A 20,863-nucleotide genomic window follows, 5' to 3' on the forward strand; every position below is an offset into this window, starting at 1 on the left:
CCCACCCTGTCACCCAGACCGTGGCACTGATGCCACATCCAGTCTGTCCTTAAACACCTCCAGGGCAGTGACTCCACCACCTCCCTGGGCAGCCCATTCCAAGATCACTCTCTCTGCAAAAATTTCTTCCTGATGTCCAACCTAACCCTCCCCTGGTGCAGCTCCATCCAGGCTGTGCCCTCTTGTCCTACTGCTGTTTCCTGGGAGCAGAACCCGACCCCCCCCGGCTCCCCCCTCCTGTCAGGGAGTTGTAGAGAGTGAGGAGGTCTCCCCTGAGCCTCCTCCTCTCCAGGCTGAGCCCCCCCAGCTCCCTCAGCCTCTCCTCACAGCACTTGTGCTCCAGTCCCTTCCCCAGCCTGGTTGCCCTTCTCTGGACCTGCTCCAGCCCCTCCATGTCCTTCCTGAATTGAGGGACCCTGAACTGGCCACAGCACTCCAGGCGTGGCCTCACAGTGCCAAGTCCAGGGACAGAATCACTCCCTGCTCCTGCTACCACACTATTCCTGCTCCTCTTCCTGACACGTGATTTCCCTGGCAGGTCCCTTCATACGTGGAATGTGAGAGGAATAAACTTGGGTTTGAATTTAATGTGATGTAACACTGAGGAAAGAAAAAAGGCTTAAAAAATTTAAAACTACCTTTCTCAATTGTCTCCTATAGGTGTGATGGGAGAATATGAACCCAAAATAGAAGTTCAGTTTCCTGAGACCCTTCCTGCAGCTAAAGGCTCAACTGTGAGGCTGGAATGCTTTGCACTAGGAAAGTAAGTTTTCAGCTTCACTCATACTGAAAGTTGAAGCACGTTAGGATTCACCTGCACAAGAGATGTGGAGGTCTGGCAGCTGTTTTGGTGGTGTTTTCCAAATATCTTATTTGGATCATCGCAGTTACTGCCTTGGAATAAGAGGGTTAAGAGTCATGGAGTAATTTTTAATTTTGTTTAGAATTAAAATGTGTGTGTTGGCAACACAGGAATTTACATTTCATTTCAAATTAACTTGAATAAGATCAATGTGGGTTTGCATATGACCTCTCACCTAGGTCTGCCTTCTCTGTGCAGAAGCAAATGGTGTTGAAGTCTGTGAGAATGTTGCCTGAATTTTCCTGTTAAATGTCCTTGATGCTTTCATAATATTGTTCTTCCTTTATAGCCAAGATAAAGTTTAAAATTCATTCCTCCTCTGAATGATACTTCACACACAACTGATATCTTTTCTCTTTCACAGATGATCTGAGAATGCATTTATGGTTCTGTAAATGTATTTACTTACCACTTTGTGGTTTGTTTGCAGACAGCTTTGTCAGGTGCTCATATCAGATTGATAACTCGATCACACACTATTGCTTTGATTCCCCAGCGAGGGAAAGGAAAGTTCCAAAATCAGAGAATAAATAAATGGCTGTTGGAGGATGGGAATTTTAAAAGACTTGCACTGATTCTGCCTCTGTGGAAGTCACTGGTAGATGTCACCCACCCAGCTTTGGGGGAGGCCAGTGCTGATTTAAAGGCATTTTTACAGTTACTGGACATTCACTCAGATATTCATGAAAAATTTGGTCCCACAAATACAACGTATGGAACAGCACAGTGTATGAAATCAGGTGCCACAGTGTCTGACCATCTGTCCTGTGCAGTGTAGTTGCTGCTTTAACACAAGCCTTTAGTCACTTCTGACTAAAGTAGTTTAATAACTAAAACTTAAACTAGTTTAAGTATCTCATTATGACAATCAGAGACTTGAAGCAAAGCTGTTTAAAATCCCATTACTCTCTCTTTAGCCCTGTGCCTCAGATTAACTGGAGAAGAACTGATGGTCTGCCCTTTCCAAGCAAAATAAAGCTGAGGAAATCCAATGGCATGATTGAAATCCCTAATTTCCAGCAGGAGGATGCAGGACTATATGAATGTATAACTGAAAACTCAAGGGGAAAAAACATTGCAAGAGGACGCCTCACTTACTATGGTAGGAAACTTTTGTGCTCCCTCTCTCCCACTCTTCTTTAACCATGAAATATAAACTTCTCTGGGCTTTACAGCTTCTGCAGTACCATCAGGCATTTGTGCTTAAAAATCCATGGCATATTAAGTACTCACAGAAAATGAGAACTTCTGCACCAGTTCCTTGCATAAGATTTCTAAGGAATGTCTTAAGGCTCAAAAGAGTTGCCCAGAGTGGTATAGAGGGTGCTTGTGCTTATTTTTCTGTGATGGAAAGACTTTTTTTTTTTTAAACATTTCTTGCTGGTCCATTGGTGAAACCTTCAATTTTCAGTCAGCTGGATTAATTTGGGGGATCATTGAGGCCTCACATTTATGGGAAATACAAATTTTATCTTGCTTTATGAAAAGATTACTGATGGATATTCTCCATCCTGTGCTTTCAAAAGCAGCCAATTTTATTTTAAAATGAGTAAATAAATGAGAGAATATAATCCAGTATAGGAAATGAAATAATATGAGATTTAATAGCTGGAAAAAAGACAGAGTCTCTTGTGTATTTAAGGCTGTAGAGTGAAATGAGTATCAGCAAAGCACACTGGTGGTGCTGTAAAGAGAGAGTTGATTTACAACAAAGTGGTATTTGACAATTTTTGTTAAAGCTAGATCTCGGCAAATATAATTTTGTTTAGGTAAATGGCAGTTTAAACAGTGTTTCTGACTGTGCTTTGGAATGTTTTCCTCATGTAGGAACATTTGAGCAAAGAGATGGTTTTTTTTAGTTGTACAAAAGGCCCAGAGCTGCTCTGCAACTTGGAACAAGTGTTGTTTGTTTACTGTTTCCATGTGGGGAGCTGCTGGTAACTGGAACACACGGGGCTGCAGTGGAGATTTTAGTCAGTGAAGATTTTAGTTCAAAGCATAACAGATTTTATAAAGAAGAAGGAAAAGAGATTCCTCCCCCTGCCAACTTCCAGATTAATAGTTACACTGAAGGAATGCCCCATTGCTGGAAATGCCCAAGGTTAGGTTGGACAGGAGACCTGGAGCAACGTGAATTTTCCATATACTAGTTGTAATTAAACAGCTTTTGTAGAAATTCTATGGATAACATGGAGCAAAAGATCCAGGCTGCTTCATCTGCCAGTGTCATCTGTCATTCCAAACTGGGCTCTGTGCATTTGATTTTATAGAGTGACCTTATTGCTGCCTGAAACTTCCAGTCAGGTTGTGTTTTGTACATCAGTTTGTGTCGCCATTCCTATGCCAGTTTTAAATCAGGGCAGTTGTACAACACATCAGTGTAAACTAGATACAAAATAGAGGACATTTGTTCATTAGTCCTTGTAATTACAACAGTGGGCATTCCTGAGATATCTGACCTGCTTCCCACATTCTGTTCTGCTCATTAAAAGGACACAGAGCCGAGATCAAGGGTGTTGCTAATCAATAAAAGCAACCGAGTCGCAGTTTCGTGACACATAAATCAGTGTGAACATTTTCACTGCAGATCTAGAACAGGATCTGAACCCTGGAATAGAGTTCATATTCCAGTACAAATGTCTGCCCATGTTAGAGTCATCCCTAATATGGATGTTTATCTTAAAAAGAATAATGAGACCTGTGATGGCAGTAATGGCACTCCAACTGTTTCATTTCATTTGTTCTGCTTCATGAAACCCATTGTGCAGAATTAAATAGATTTAAGTAATCTTTCTTGTTTTGTTACTTGCTTTTGTTGTTACAGATAGAATGCCAGCAAGTCTGGATTCAGGATCATTTTAACTCTGTCTGATAATTTGAAGGATTTTAATGCTGTTCGTAGATTAATGATGTTCTATAAATAAAGACAATTTCTTCTGGTGGATTGCCACTGTGCCTGATACCAAAACCCAAAAATCTGTCTGGTAAAGAAGTCTAACCACATCCCACTCAGTCTTCCAATAAAAGATCAACATTTAAGGGAGTTGTTCTGAAAGCAGATGAGGATTTGGGGGAAACTAATGCAATATACTGAAGACAGAGAGCAAAAAATACCCATCTGCTAGAAAGTACCAGTGTTGTCAAAAATGACACAAATCTGCTGCTGGTAGTGGATGGTGACTGCTGTTGGTTTGTAGAAATTTAAGGTGTGTCTGCTAATCATATATAGAAAAATATAAGCATTACAAATGAACAAATGTCTTTTTATTTCAGTAGTGACAACATCTGTTCTCCTCTCAGCGGGTTTCTGGCTCACTCAAAAAAAGAGTGTAAGAGGAGTTGAGGTTAACGTTTTCCAAGTTGTCATAGTGAAATAGTGTGAAAAATAAGTCTTCAGGGGGGAAATATACTGACAAAAATTTCGTGCTTGAAAATAGAAGGTTTTCCTTTCTTTGTAGATTTTAAAGATTCTTTATAAATGATAAAGTTAATCCTAAACAAAACCTTGAAACATTTGTTGCTCTGTTATGAAGCAAAACACTCCTGTTCTCCTGATTGGTTTTATGAGCTGAAACTGTGAAAATTTGAAATCTGAAAATCAGGTTTTCTAGTGCATAAATTTTTTGGTTAAAAACCCCCCACACTTACGTTTTCTGTGCTGTCCTGCCTCTTTGTCCAATAATGAATTAGAGTCACAAAGCACCTGAATACAGACTCAACTTTAATCATCTCCATAGTCATTTTCTCAAGAATGCTTATTTATAAGTTTGGTTTAGAAATTCTATGCACATCTGTAACTGTCTTCCTGAAAAAATTAAATGGGTCTGGTTTTTTTTGAATATATTGTGGGTTTTAAATATAACTCTCAACCCCTAGTTGATATTGATAATTAAAATAGATACTCTAAAGCAGGTATTCTGGGTTCTTTTCTAACAATAATCACAGACTGTTAATCTTCCTTTTTTTCTCATGAAGGATTTTATCAAGAGAAGCCCAACATTGAGTGTTCATTTTTTTTGTCCCTTTTACAGTTCCAGCATTTAATGCCAGTTTTCTCCTCAGGGGATTTCAGATTGTGCTAAAAATAGGACAAGATTATCTAACTTTGATTGAATATGAAACCTGAATATATAAATAATTTGCCTTCACTTTATTAGGGTGTTCGTTTGTCATCGTTTTTAGTCCTTTCCATGAGAGATAATGGAAGAAGAAAGAATCCACAGAGACATTTCCATGGCACAGAAAAATGAGAGGCGGTGAAACAATCACATTTCTGTGTTTTAAGATGCAATTAAACATGAAGCATGGTAAAGATATGTAAAGCAGTTAATTTAAAGCATAATTGTAGAAAATATATTCTTAATTAGCACTTGCTGATGTAACAGAAGTCATGGTTGACAGTACCAAGGTAGAATGTTTAACAGGGGCAAAAAAAGCCCTGCTGCTGTTCCCCTTTTTGCTCTGTTCCCCTTTTGGACTGTGATAATGAAGATGAACCCCCTCAGTAGTTTGTAGACTCTGCATCATTTTTTTACTATATCAAAAAGTACTGGTATATTTTGTTAATGATTTTTTAATAATCTCCCAGCAAAATTTTACCGAAACCCCACTGTGTGTGTAGAAGAGCCTGTTTAAAGCTCTTGTCTGATAGTCTGACTCTGTCTTGTGTATGGAGATGTCTGGAAATATTAACTGCAAAGCCATAAATGACTAAATAATATCAATAAGTTTCTGAGTTTGATCAACCTAGAATTTAATTGTTCGTGCTGTCTAAGAATATAATTGCCTTGCTGCACAGACACATAATCACCTTTTCACATCCTACAGCTTTTCCCAATGATGTAGGAATTACCTGTTGCTTGAGAGCATTTTTGTTTTTGAATGGGAGTCAAAAAATGGACATTTTCAGGGATGTGTTGGATGCTTCTCTAGGCCCTGTTTTTTTATCAGAAAAAAAAAGTCACTCATGCTTCAAGTCACTTGGAGTTTTGAGATAAAATAAGGTTCATCACTGCTGCAGGCATCAGTCTGAGTGTCACAGCCTGACTTTAGATAGACCTCCTGGAAAAGTGAAGGTTACACTTTTTGGGTGTGAGTTTTTTCCCCCCTGGTGTGCTCCATAGCTGCTTTCTCTTGAACTGTGGAAAGTTCCTTTCAGCTCTGATTTATTGCTGAGCTATCCAGAGTGTTTTCAAAGATTTCCAGCCCAGCTTCCAGAGTGTAAATTGCAAAGGAAGGATACGTGTATAAGTATATCATGTGAGCCCCAGTTAGGGATTGTTCTGGAAGAGCTTCCATAGTCCTCTGGCTCCCAGCAGAGGAATGACAGACCTGAGTACTCTCTGGGAGAGGCCAGACAAGTGTCATGGGCCTGAAGCTCTGCCTTTCCTTTGTGCTATTCCTGCGGCTTACAGAATGAGAAGAAGGTTTTTATTGAATACCCCTACTCTGAATGAAATCATATCTAAAATTACGCATTTTCATGCTTCATAATCAACAAATAATTTAGAAATCCCAGCACAGCTGCTGCAAAGTGTCGACTTCTCCAGCCGCTGCTTCCAAGTTCTTCCTCACAGTCACTCGTGGCAGTTGATCTTCATTCACATCAACTCCCAGAACACCACAAAGGGTTTCTGAAACATCTGAAAAGATGCTTCTTCCTTTCCTTGTGGCCTACAGGGATGCTCCAGAGTGTAATGAAGCAACAGTGGTTTTCTTCAGGAAGACGTGCCTGGCCTAACTAGCTGGAAGAAAAGGGTCATCGTAACCTCCAAAAAAAAAGATGGCAGAGTCTTCTCTCTGGGATAAATTTTATGAACTTACACACTTGTTCGCTTCTTGCCTCTGGGGCCATGAGTATTGCAAGGAATATTTTAGGCTAAAACAGCTGAAGCAAAGTACAAGGCTGGTGCTTTTCCAAGTGACTGGCCATGGAGCTGACGGCTTTAGAGAATCACTTACCTACAAGCATTTCACCCTGAGGGAACTTCACATGAATCTTTCATGACGATTGCACAGCAAGTTCTGAAGAATTCTTAATATTGCCACAAAATACGGATTCCTGTCACAGTCTCAAACCCTGAACTACAAACTCCATTAAAATTAATTTCCAACCTCTCAGTTTACAGGTCATCATCTTTTTTTTCATCTCAGTGAAGATGTGTTGCCTTCGTGTTGCTCGAGGAGGGAAAAGTGATACCTTCCTGCCTCCTCAGGAAGATCCGAGTTGGACACCAAGCCATGCAGGAGTTCCATGAGACAATGAAGCTGTTCCCAAGTCATCAGCGTTCCTTCAGGAGCACAGATGTGGCAGTGGTGGAACCAGATGTTCTGAGCAGTAACATTTGCCTAACAGTGAGGAATAAAGCTGTTTTTTCAGAATCATTTAGGTACCATCAGGCAGAGCTCAACAAAAAGGGCAGTGCTGGCCTTGGCAAATCCTGCCTCTGTTTTGGGAGGGTATTTAGAGCTACTGATGGGTGACCTTCTGTCTGCACATGTCTCAGCTGCTGCAACATGAACCATCTTTACCTTGGCCACAAATCAGAGTATTCCCAGCTGGAATTGCTCCTGTTTAGCTGCCTTCTCAATTTTGAGCTGGTTGGTCGAATTGTTCTTTTTCAAAGATTTTGAGATGTGGCAGGTTGAAAAGGGTATTTTTCTCTCTGCTGAATTCCTCTATCAGTGATTTGAAGAGAAAAAGAGCCTTTCTGAAGGAAATCACTATGAAGTCTCCATCAACACTCTTGTGAACGAACAAGCACCGTGAATTTCTCACATTGTGCCTTAGGAATCTGTTCTGTGCATTTCTGCTTTAACCTATTGTGTGGAAACTCGGGAAACCCTCCTATGGAGACTGTCTGACACAGAGTCCTAAAACATGATTTATGGTGTAGACAGTGTTTTTCTTATTAATGGAATTGAATCCAAGATCTTGAACTTGAAAATAGACTATATTTAACCTCCTTTCAAGTGGAGATAGGCAGCAGGTGTGAAATATTCCACATTTATGGATCCATCAGTAATTCAAGCGCTGCTGAACATTGCATAAATATTTAGGTGTGCAAAGTGCAGGAAGCACAAGACATGGAGTCCTGAGCCTTCATTTCCATGGCACATGGGGGGCAAATACTCCAAATGACAATGTGATATAAAGCAGTGGCTCTTCCTTGAACTCCAGTGTTGTAACGTGAACTTTCAAGATTAAGCCACAGTTAATACCAGTAAAAAAATACATTTGTGGGACACAAAGCTCAGCTTATCCTGTCTTTTAGAGCTGACCTTGATAAAGAAGGGGCAAAAACTATATCAGCCCCAAATTGGTGAAGGGTGTTAATCCTCAAAAAAAAGTAGTTATTAAGGGTTTCACAGCAAATATTGGTTGAATTCCAGTATTTATTAGTAGTTAATATCTTAATGAATATATTTCAGTAAATTCTTCTGTAAGAAGTTAATCCTAAGTATGGATACATAAACCATAAATAGTATTAAACCTTGTTGCCACAGAAGTATGGAACTGTGCATGGGCACGTTGAGGTGTTATTGCTGCGTTGCAGAGGAAATTTACACGAATTGCAATGAATCTTTTTATTTACAATGAATCTTTTTAAATGAAATTCATCCCAGCCCTCATCCAGACCTGGGCTGGCTGGTGCTGTGCTTGTGGCAGTGGCACAGGATCAGCTCTCAGCTGTGCTCAGACTTCCCTTGTGGCCACAGGCAAGTCATTAATTTCCCTGGCCTGAGTTAATTGCTGGTGTAACTCCACTGTAGTGGGAAGTTCAATGGGAATTAATCTGACCTTCTGTGCTTCCAAAACTCATGTATTAAATAATATTTTCCTGCATCACCAGGGACTTTTTTTCCCTGCTAGTTGTTTTGATACAAGAGTGTTATGAGATTTTCCTAAATGACTAACTTAAGATAATCAAATTGTCTCTGGAAAATTCTTTGCCTGTAGCTGTGTATTTGCAGCCAAGTTCCATCCTACTCTTTTATCTCTTTTCTCCATATGCAATGTCCAGAATTTATCTTTTCCTGGAGAAATAGCATATATGGAGATTATAAATTTTCTAGTAAATTGAATAAATTCGAAGAAAATTCACAAATTACCTGTAAAACAGTGTTGTGCTGTTGTGTGAAATAGCCCTAAAGGAATAAAAGAATAAACTGATGTTGTCTTCCATGCATTGATGTTTATTTGCCAAGTGAGCTTTCTCCCACCACCACCTTATGAAAGCCGTGACAGATGTTTTAAATATCTTTACAGTTTTAACTATATTTTGGGTAATTCTGAAGGATGTATGTTAATACATCCAAGTTTTGTTCAAGAAATAGTGATTTTTATGGACTTTCTTTTACTGGTTTGCATCACCCAAATGCTGTGCCAAGACTAATGCTTTCAAAAACAATCTCATATATCCATGGATTCATCCTGTTAAGTGCTGCCTCACATTAGAAAACAATTTAAATGGTATTTAGCACTAAGGCTGACATACCATTATTTTTTTTTTAGGACTTAAAGGATTCTCTTCAGCATTAATTTGATGATTTAGCCACATCACTTATTTAATTTCAGACTCACCATTAATGTCCTTTTCTTACATTTCCCTCCGTTTCAAAATTGTGTTGTTTAATCATTAGTGATTTTAACATCGGTTTCACTACTACACCTTTAGTGCTTTGTACTCTTAATTTTCTTTGGTTTACTGCTGTAGTAAAAAAATGTCCAAAAGGAAGAGCAAGTTACTTGTTTCATTAGGGGACTTGAAGCAGGACTAGTAAGAATCTCTGTTGGTACAGACCAGTCTGTGCAGAAAACTGATGAGTTCCCTATAAATTAACCCTTAGATTCTGGTATGGAACAGTAACTTGTTTTGAGTCTCTGCTGTGTTTTTCATCTGCAGCAAAGCCTCACTGGATCCAGACCATAAAGGATGTTGAAGCTGCTGTAGAGGACACCTTATATTGGGATTGCAGAGCAAGTGGGAAGCCCAAACCATCATACAGGTGGCTGAAGAATGGAGACCAACTGTCAATAGAGGTAACATTCTCTTTTGAAAATGTGACACTGTGTAAAATCAACGTTATTCATACAAATGTGAGAATTTTCAGAAGCCCGGGGAATTAGTCAAGAGAAGTGTTTGATACTGGTTTTCATATGTTTGTTGAGAGTATCCAGGTGGAAACTTCAAAAGCTGCAATACCAGAAACACAAAGACAAATTATGTTGTACAGAAACATCCCAGCTAAAAGCAGATTCAAAAGCAACAATAGAGGCATAGAAAGAAATCTGTAAGGAATGACTGGAGAAGGGAGCTTAATAAAGTTGTACATAAAGAACCATAAATGAAGGATACAGAATGTAAATGGTTTTACTATAATTGCTGTTGTCATTTCACTGAAGGTAAGAAAACATATTCAAACTTCTTGACAAAAAAAAAAAGAAGAAAATCCCAAAGATTCATTAGGTTCCCATTACTTGATGCAAAGAATGTATTTGCTTTAATACAATTGTTAAAGTAATGGAAAGTAATGCATTTGGTGACAGGGAAAAGAGGTTGAACTTAGAAGGGGAGATACTTGGTCTCCAGGTCTGAAATGCAGATTGATTTTAAATTACTGATTTTAAATCTCACTGCTTCATTGGAAAATGGCCCCGTTCAGGTTATCAGGAATATAAACTACAGGCACCAGCCCATTGCAGGGAGGCATTTTGCCCTTGGCCAGTGCCTTGTGCTCAACACTGGCACTAAAGAGTTGAAGAAGGAAGAATGACTGCTCAGGTGAATTCAGTGGATGCTGTGAAGAACATCTCTCACCATTCAGGGACTTACATGGTCACTGAAAGAGTGGTGGTGGTTTGGGGACAGGTTAAATGAGGGAGCACAGAATCTCACACAGAGTCTCTGAGGTGAAGTGCTTTTTCACCTCAGTAAGTACAGAAACATCTTAGAATCATTCAGTCTCCCCTTCTGGGTGTTGGTGTCCAGCCTTTTGGCATCATGTCAGAGCAGAAGCATGACTGCCTCTGGAAATACTGAAGGACTGACTCTCTGAAAGCCAGCAGAAGAGGAGTGTAGTGATCAGGTGTCTTCTGCTCCTTGACCACAAGAATCCTTCATGCTGGGTCTTCTCCACAAAGATCTGCTGGGATTGTTCCGCTCAGCTCCATTTCTTCATAAACATCTTTTTTAAGGAAGAACAAGAACTGTGGCTGGGGTTGCTAGAGAGAGGATCAAGGCATGGAGATTAAGGCTTGTTCCTCTGTGCGTTGTTTTGTCTTTTGTCTGGCTGGCTGAACGCCTCTCACTCAGCTGGGAGGGGACACTGAGCTGTCCTGGCTGCCCAGAGGTAGCTGGAGTCCCCCTGTGCTGGGCCAACTGTGTGTACATGCCCCTAGGAGAAGGCAGGGGGTGATACCATTGAATTGGGCCTGCTAAGCCATGTCCAGATCAAAAAAAAAAAAAGCTATTAGAAAATATTTTTGGGTGTGTAGTTTGGGTCCTGGTCGGTTTTTTTCCCCCAGAGGTTGTGCTCCTTTGGTTTTGTCATTGTCACTGGCTCCTTTTCTCCCCAGTTCCACCACTCCCTCCTCAAATTAGTCACTTCTTACTGTAATTGATGCAGTTGTCCAAGGATAAGCAAGGTGGGAAGATCCAGATACTTCAGTGGCTTTGCTGGCTTTAAGGCACTTAAGTCCCTGTCTTGTGTTTAATGACTGCTGGAATTTGTTCTGCACAGTATTAGGGGGAGCTCATTAGCAAATGGCATGTGTGAAATCTCTAAATAGTACAAAATGCCAGTGCCATCTGTATAGTTTGGATACTCTGGTCTGTCCTGAGGAGGCTGGAGGGATTTTGTCCCTATTTCCAGGGAAATACAAGGGTGTTTGAGATTGCAAAGCCTCTGTGAGACCGAGCAAGTAACAATCATTTTCATACACTGTCTTGCCAAGCCTCCTTATTTGATGACTGTTACCAGGTCATGATGCAGTTGTGTCACTTCTTTTAGAACTGTTCTCATGATTATGCTGTTGCACTTACCCCATGTATTGTATTTATGCTGTCCTATTTATATTCCTTACTTATTTTAAATTTTTCACAGGAAATATATCATCAATAAAGATATTTTTCTTAATATTCAGGGAAGGATCCAAATTGAAAATGGTGCACTTACAATATCAAATCTAAATCTGACAGATTCTGGCAGATACCAGTGCATAGCTGAAAATAAACATGGTGTCATCTACTCGAGTGCAGACCTCAGGGTTGTAGGTAAGATTTTCCTTTTCCACTAAAACACAAACCTCATTTTCCCTCTCCACACCCCCTCCACCTGCCTCGTGTTCCACCTCCTCATGATCTCAAATTTAACTCAGATGCTGTCACCGAAATAAACATTTCTGTCAAGCTGATGTCTTTATCTGCAGTTCTGAGGAGTTGACTCATCTGCTTCCAGAGGATTTGCAGGCCGATCATTCATTTCTTTAAAACAGAACGTTCTAAACCATTCACTGGGGGAGGAGCAGAGCTGGGGGTTTGGACACAGGCCTGGAGATTAAAACCCCTGGCGTGGTGTGGAGGCTCCGCAGTCAGTCAGCAGCTCTCACCTCCTTCTCTGAGGCTCCCAGGCATTTAAAAGCCATTGTGTGCCGCCCTTCTTGATCCAGGGGATGAGAAATTGTCATTCAGTCAGTCAGCATGTGCTCGGGTCTAAAACAGTGACAGGTGTTTGTTTGAGGGGAACACAGAACTTGTGACTTCCACACTCACGTGCTTTTGTGATTTGTACCCTGAGCTGATTTCAAAACCAGGCCTGTCAGAGAGGAGTGTTTTGGGGACACAAGTTATTGCCTTTCTATTGTTAAGGTTACAGTCCATCAGCAGGTGCTCCCTCAGCCCTGGTCTCCTAAAATACTGAATTTCCTTTTGTTAGCGTGGGTAGAAGCCACGTGCGTTTTTGGTCAATGAAACCCGTCCGCCCTCAGAACGAGCTGTGCTGTCATTTCGTGTCACCTGACACTGCATTCCCAACGGGAAACCTCTCAGTTCCGTGGGGTTTAATGAGGCTCCTGAGCTGAGACAGGTCTGCTCCCCCTGAGCAGGGTGTGCAGCCAGGCAGGGGCTGGAGGCTCGCTGGGGTCACGGGTGGGGTTGGTGTGACCTGCTCTACACACCTCGTTTGGAGAGGCACCTGCACAGCCTGTGTGCCTGGATGAGGAGGAGAGGTGCCTGATTGTCCAACAGGAGATCCGTTTGAACTAATTAATGGTTTTAATTGTGTTTGGAATCTGAGAGGTGTCATTAATAGAATTAAAAGTGCTTTATTTCATTGTTACTCTCCCTCCTGTTTTAGCTTCTGCTCCAGACTTTTCCAAGAATCCGATGAAGAAACTGATCCAGGTTCAAATAGGCAGCACAGTTGACTTTGAATGCAAACCCAAAGCTTCCCCTAAGGCCAAATGCTCCTGGAAGAAGGGAGGTGAGCAGCTACACGAAAATGAAAGGTATCAAGTTACATTGGTTTATTTGTTTTAATCTTACAAGAAGCTTTTTTATGTCTTTTTATGCTGTGGTGTCATCTGTAGATCCAAAAATTGTAAAGTTTCTGTGAAGTCTCGCTGGCTGGGGAGGGGGTTCTTCAGTTGTTTATTAATTGTCATTGTATCAGAGCACTGAGAGTGCAAGTGTAGTGCTTTCTCTAAGGTCAAGGGGTGGATGCTGTTTTCAGTTTAACGTAGAGTTTGACCAGATTTAGAGAGAACCAGGTACTGACAGAAAACTGGAAAGGCAAAGCCTATAGAACAGTACTAAAAACCTTCAATAAAATGCTCTGAAAATGTTGGCAAGGAGGCAAATGAGGTATGTCACAGCCCTGGTGATAATATGGCTGAGAAAAGAAAGAAAAGTTAATGATTGTGAGGTTGAGAATAGCAGATGAAAACAGGAAAAGAAAATGAAAATGCACTTAGAGGTTCTTTTCAAGCAACTGTGATCTTACCAGTGATAATATCTGTCACCATTGTTTACGTGATAGTGAATGTGTTTTGGGGTTAGTAATTCCCAGTGGAGAGTTTGTGATTCACCCATATCCCCAGCTATTGATTTCCAACAACATGTAAACGTTTCTTCCCAGCAATAACCATTAAAACATTATTGAATTAGTCATGAACTGAAATTGCACAAAGTCTGCTGATTAAATTGTATAATAAGACAACACAGAACTGTTCCTCCCTGCTCTGGAGCAGCCGTTTACTTTACATCTCTCCCACACTGGGGATTACTGGCTTTTCAGGCTTTGTGTTTTACATTTCAGCATTTACACAGACTCAGAGTTTCAGTAGTGAACTGGGACAGCAAAAAAGCTCCTTGGATGGAAGGTGTGATTGAGATGGTTCCACATCTGATTTAGTGTAAATTAGGCAAGTTGGTACTTAGGACATTTCAGCTGTACCTGAGCGCGTGGAACAGGCTGTGAACACTCAGAGGAGCACAGTAACTGTTTGGGAGCTCAGGCTGCCCCAGGTCAGCCTTTCTGCAGGTGGTTGCTGGGGTATCTGAGTTAAATACACACTGTAGTCACAGCAACAGCCATGGAAAGTCAGTGTTTACCTGGGAGCAGTGGGGACAGGATGACTGTGAGCGTTCCTCTTGGAACACTCTGGTGTCACCCTGTCCTTAGCAGGATAATTCATGGACAGGCAGTGTCCAGAAGTCCAAGCATGAGACTGAGGAAACAGAACACTTTGTTTTTGAAGGAGATTAACATGGCAGTGTGTTGTGGTTTAAGGAGTGTATCCCTGCTCCTCTAGGAATTTGTGTTGGGTTGTACAAAGCTTAGCCTGTCATCAGGAAGCTAGTTCTAAATTAGGCAAAATTCTCCTAGTCTTTTTCCTGTAAAACACCACGTTGTGGTTTGGTTTTGCAATTTCTAAACACAGAAGTTGCTACCAGATAGATCAAAACTTACAGAGGCTGCAGGGGAGACCTTTCTTTGCTCCATCATAAGGCTGCAGCTCTCTCCTTGTACCCAGAAGCTTTGGGCACTGTCATCTTGACCTGTGCAGCCCTGGCTCTCTGTTCACAGGGATCACAGTAGTTTTCTTGTGCTCTGGTGTTAAGTGTTGTCAAATGTGGCAGTTTGGCAGAGGATGGGGCATCTGTTGTTGCAGAGCTTGACACGGTACCACAGCCTCACTCGCTGGCTGCAGGCCTGCAGGAGAGCAAAACCTCGTTCCAAATAGCACTGGTTGGTTTTCTTTTCTGTGTGAAACCTCCCATCATCCTTTAATTAAATAGTATCATATTAATAAAGAAGTCAATAACACAGAACCACAATGATCTGTAAAATTTATGTGATACCTGTCACATTTTGATGATTCTCAGTGGGGTTTATTTTGATGATTGCTTTTGTAAAGCATGTGCAAAAAACACGTAGCACCTGATTTTCTCCATTTAGGAAAATTCTTCTGTACCACGTCTATAATAAGGCAGGCAGGTGGAATGGTATCCCTCCCAATCCTGTCCCTGTTGTTGGAGCTGCCCATCATCAGCCTGTTTAGGTTCAAGTCATGACAAGTCAAAGCTTCCAGGCACTACTGGACCTTGTAGGACTCCACACATCTCCAGGAGAAGAGTTTCAGCCACATTGCATCTTTCTTTGAGCTTTCTCTCTGGCTGGGCATCACATCTGGTCTTAGTGCTTGCTTTGGATTGCCCTTCCAAAGCACTGCTCACCAGTTTCATTGGAGTGATGGTACCAGGCTAGAGGCAGTAATGCTCAGTTTCTAAAAATGAACATACACGACGCTGCCCGCTTAGATTTATGAACATAAATTACAGCTTTTAGTTCTGAAAAGTGCAGGTAATTCCAACATATGACCCAGAGTGTCTCCCACTATATTTTTGACAACATACTGTAAATGGCTTCCAGAGGAAGCACAATAACAAGCCAGTAATCCTAAATCAATCTAAATGAAGTCCACTTGCCTTCAGAGAAAAGCAGAAGTGGAATTCTTTGCAGAAAGCACTGGAGTTCATTGCTGTCTGCTGTGAATAATTGCAATTCATGGATTTCTTGCAGTTCTACAATTCCTGCAATTCAAGAAAGGGTTTCCAATTAGCAGTACATTTTTCAGCCATTAACTACATTTCCAGTGGAGAAGTCTGTTGGGGAGGGTTTCTTTTTATTTACTTACAGAAAACAGGAGGAATGAGTTCCTAGAAGGGGAATGCTGGTCGTGGAGATCCAGCAGGCACTACACCTGGGAGAGGTGGAGGGGCAGAAGGAGCTTAATTGCATTTGGAGCTCAGCCCTACAGAAGGGTTCGAGCTCACAGAGCTCTCCTTTGGAGACACAGCCAGAAATCAATTGTGAGACAGAGACTGACTCCCATCCCTTGTCAAATGTTGTCAGCTATAATGTCAACTATTACCATTTGCTTGTGAAGAGCAAGTGGAGACTTCAAAGAATTTCAAGTTATTTCATCTCCATAAGTCAGCTCCTGCAAGGGCACAGCTCTGGGACTATATCCCACATGGATAAATACATGTATTGTTTCCCAAATTCATTTGCCCTGAAGTAGTTAGATCCATACTCCTGTTGGTTTTGGTAAGTTTGCTGGTGGTGTGTGAAGTTACTCAGTGCTGTCAGAGAATGGGGGCAGTGAAATGTTTTCACCGATGCAGCAGCAGGGATAGAGTTGATATGTTTTAATAAAACTCCTATTTAAATGATAAAAACAAAGCACAAATACTCCATTAATTCAGTGTATTCTGTCGTCAGAGAACTTAGGTTTTGCTGGAGGTTTTGACCACATTACTTTAGTAAAGCCTGAGAGAGTTTCATTTTGATGGCACTGTTGCTCGTATTCTTAATTTATTTTTAAATGGTGCTGCGTTTTCAGTGTGTAAAAGATTTGGATAATGACTCAGTAAATTTTAATTAAATGAGCTGAATATGATATGTCTTGTGGAGGGAAGAAAATATAATTCAAAATGGATTCATGAGCTCTGGGCTGAGAAGTCGCTCAGCGTTGAAGAATGCAATCTTGTTTCTTGTTAATTTTGCAAAGTATGTAGTTTTTTTTTTTATTAATATCTTGAATAAAGAGAGCTAAACAGTAAAGAGCAGTGGAATGCAGAGAGAACTTAAAGCATAGGGTAACATGCAGAAGAATGTCAAATTAAGGGAGGAAAGAAATAATTCCTGATAAAAAGTTGCATGATTCTCAGAAGTATCAGTTACTCAGTTTATCTTCCCTACAATTTTGAATTAAGTATTTTTATTTCATTTTGTGTTACAGTTGGAAATGCTGTGATGTGGAAAGTAAAGCATTCACTTACTGGTACTTAAATAAAATTTTTTTCTGCTGACTTTCCTGTTAATTAATCTGGTTTAATTTAGTTGGAATTTGATTGATATATAAAAAGACAGTTCTGACCCACTTTTCCACTGTTCTTTTGTACTGAAGTGTTATGAACTGGAAAGGAGTATGTTCATGTTTATTATCATATCAATGAGGATCTAAAATAGTTGGCTTTTTTCCTGAATAATCTGACAAATGAAAAAGGCAGCGCTTCCTTAGTTTGATTATGTCTGTAATTTTAGTAATAAAGCATTGTCTTGGGAAGATGAACTAATTTGCATTCATTAACAGTTTCATTAATGACAGTGAGTTTCAGTGGCAATAATTTTACCAACATGAGGCTCTCAGGTCAGGAACCCCAGGTCCTGAAGTGGTTGATCCTTGTCCCCATTCTGTTGACCTTGGTCATAGACCGTGGGTGTGAGTTCAGGTTTGTTTAGTTAGTGGGTTTTTATGCCATCCTTTGACCATTGGAAAACAAAAAGACCCTTTGCCATGATCAATTTCCCACAGTTTTGCTCAAGAGCAAGCTAAAGGGGATGGTTTTGTCAATGATGCTTTGATCTGATGGCCAAACAGGTCCTGAATCCATCTCCTGCTGTGCACGTGGAATGTGCCAAAGCATCCCTCCACCCCTTCTCTCTGGCCTGCAGGGAGAAAGGTTTGTGCCATTTGCCAGGGCATCAAAAGGGTGCAGGTGGTAGAAATGGAATTCACTTTGAAAACTGCTGGCCTTGAGCAAAATGTGTTGGAAAAACACTTGTAGATCCCGGGAATGCCAAAGGATGTGTTCTGCTTTCGTGTCAGGGATCCAGGTCTCTTCCTGGCCACACCAGCCCTTGTAGAGTTGTTTTAGTGTGTGATTATCTAAAAATTTTCAGTAAACTGAAAGCTTCATTTTGTCTAATGTTTCAGCAGAGGGGGTAGAGCTGTTTTTTGGATTTAGGGTTTCCAGAGGCTCTACACTGCACTTACTGGTTTGTAATTGAAAAAGTAAAAAGTTTCTCTTTTCTAAATTACCGGCTAAAAATTTTATTTTGACTATCATATCTTTCTCAAATTGATTTTTTGGTGTTTTGTTTGCCTTTTTTTTTTTTTAACTCTGGGAAAAAAAACTTGATTCTTAATTATATCTGGGTTTTAATAAGCCTACTGCTTAATTATTTTAGGCGAGCTAGACTTGCAAATAGCTCAGAGCACTCTAAAAGTGATTTGTTTTAATTAAACAATAGACATTCTCAGGTTTATTCCCTGATCCTGCTTTTTCCTTTGTTTGATCTTAGACTTTGTCAACACTTGGGTTTTATTTAGTTGTATTTTTTCTGCTGGGAAGTGCTTCAAAGTAGATGAAGCAACACAAGCCTTAGCTAGAAAATGCAACTCACTGGCTTGCTTGCAACCATAATTGATATATTTTAACACCTTTTTTTTTTAATGTCATTCTAATTACCTATAAAATGTATTACTCATGTCTTTAACACATTTAAAACACCTATAAACCATATGGTCCAATTTAATTAATTTAAAATGTTCCATCTAACATAAAGTGCAGCCAAATATGACTTGGGAATTTTGCAAAACAAGTTAATAAGCCTCAGGGAGGTCAGTGGATGGAGCCCATCCTCCTTAGGAATGTGCTCCAAATGCCACCACACTGGCTGAGGTACCTCAGGATGCTCTGGAGGATTCAAAGTTCTTTACTTCCAGAGGGAAGAAGATTAAACCATCTATTTATAAGTCCGTTTCTTACCCCAGTAAGATGCTTTTGTCTGTCCTTCTAACAGGGTGACTTGTTGTCTCCTGTCATTTGCTTCTGCTGATTTCATTATTGTCCCACCTTTGCCCAAAGGAAGTATCTCAGCTGCAGCCCCGGGTGTTGCAGCTCCGTTTTTTAAGGAAATCTAAAATGCAATTCGAAATAATTAAGGAAAACAAACAAACAAACAAACAAAAAAAACCCCACCAAAACAATTAAAAGTTGCACTTATTTCTATATTATGATTTCTGAAATTATGTTAGAGCAGTGCAGCTGTGGAAGGGTCCAGGTTTCTGCTTTCAGACGTTTAAAATACAGTCTCCACGTGGCTTTGAGGATTAGGTGAACGTGCTGTTAAAGGAGAGGGGCAGTGTAACCACAGAGCCCTGGTGGGGTGACACCTCCGTGATCTGGGACTGGGAATGTGGTTTTGGGGTCAGACAAGATAAGGGTGAAGGATAAGATCACTGAACCCATCAGACTCCAGTCGTGTTCTGTTGCCCTTATTTACCCACTGAATTATTCTCTGAAATACAGATTCAGCTGAATTGCTCTTTTTAAAAATACCATTGTAGCTGTGTATTATTTATACTATAAATCACTATAAATAATGAATGATGGTGCAGCTCACTGAAGCTACACCTTTTAGGGGCCAGCGTTTATTTTGGCAGCATAATTAAATCCGAGGAGTGTCTTAGCTGTGCCTGCCCTCAGTACTGAAAGCCTGGACAGGTTTGCCTGGAGCCAAAGCTGTGGTTTCCAGCTTGGATTACCCTTCCTCAGCCACTGTCCCACGTGTGGAGCTGCACAGGGAGAATTGCTCCCACTGAGCTGGTGATGTGAATGCCAGGAGAGCCAGGAACCTGTTTGCTCAAGTGAGCATCCTGCTTACAGAATCATAGGATTGTGGAGCTGGAAGAGACCTCTAAGATCATCAAGTCCAAGTGTCAAACCACCACCACCACCACCTTGTTCACCACTCAGCCATGTCCCCAAGTGCCACATCCCCATGGCTTAAAACTTCCAAGGATGGTGATTTCACCACTTCCCTGGGCTGCCTGTGCCCAGGGCATGTGGGCACAACCCTTTTCATGAAGAAAATTTCCCTGATATCCAATCTAAACCTTCCCTGGCCCAACTTGAAGCTGTTTCCTCTCATCCTGCCACTTGTTACCTTGGAGAGAGGCTGACACTCACTTCACTACAGCCCCCTTTGAGGTAGTTGGTAGAGGGCTTATCCCATGCTCAGGACAAGTTTCATGAGGAATAGTAGTGATTCCAGTTTCCACTTAACACAGCAGAATTCCCCATCTTTCCGTAATAGGTTTTTAACCAGAGAGAACTGAACTCAGCTCACAGAAATTATGGAGATCCATTGATACTGTTTTACCTCAAGTGTGTTAAAAATAAAAAGAGCAGCAAGCATGTGTAATTAATTAATTTTGTACTGAATGAAGAAGCAGGTTAATAATGAAGCACATGCAGGCAAAATCCTCACAACTCTTCTGTGCTAAGTTTCATGACATTTGCTGCCTTCTCAGCTGATACTTACACTGAAAACTGTGCAAGACTCCAACTGCTGCAGTGAGAGGTTGGAGTGTTGTTGTTTGCTGTTCTGTTGATTTTCTGTAGCTCCATGTGGGTGTTTGGGGCATTTCCAAACACCATCTTGCTGTGAGGTGCTTAGGGAGCCAACAGAGTGGTCTCACTGAGGTTCATCTGGTGCCTCTGAAATGGGTTGGTGGGATCTGAGAGAGAAGCTCTGAAGCTCTTGACTCAGATGTATCAGGAACCTTTTGTTAATTATTCTGGACATTGTATATGCAGTTTGTTGTACAACTGCTTCAGGTTGTCCTCAGGAGACTTGGTAGAAGCC

At 40.8% G+C, this 20,863-nt stretch overlaps 1 protein-coding gene across 2 annotated transcripts in view; it reads left to right on the top strand.

Annotated features, from left to right (window-relative positions):
• LOC135420137 (contactin-3-like) overlaps positions 1–20,863 on the top strand; it is a 103,116-nt gene that overhangs the window by 65,576 nt on the left and 16,677 nt on the right. For both annotated transcript variants that reach the window (XM_064667166.1, XM_064667167.1), the window contains exons 5-9: positions 661–763; positions 1,780–1,964; positions 9,769–9,905; positions 12,009–12,138; positions 13,220–13,370. In XM_064667166.1, coding sequence (XP_064523236.1) covers positions 661–763; positions 1,780–1,964; positions 9,769–9,905; positions 12,009–12,138; positions 13,220–13,370 — 706 coding nt within the window. The remainder of the gene's footprint in view (positions 1–660; positions 764–1,779; positions 1,965–9,768; positions 9,906–12,008; positions 12,139–13,219; positions 13,371–20,863) is intronic.

The sequence above is a fragment of the Pseudopipra pipra genome, chromosome 11, assembly GCF_036250125.1.
Source record: "Pseudopipra pipra isolate bDixPip1 chromosome 11, bDixPip1.hap1, whole genome shotgun sequence".
Taxonomy (NCBI): Eukaryota; Metazoa; Chordata; class Aves; order Passeriformes; family Pipridae; genus Pseudopipra; species Pseudopipra pipra.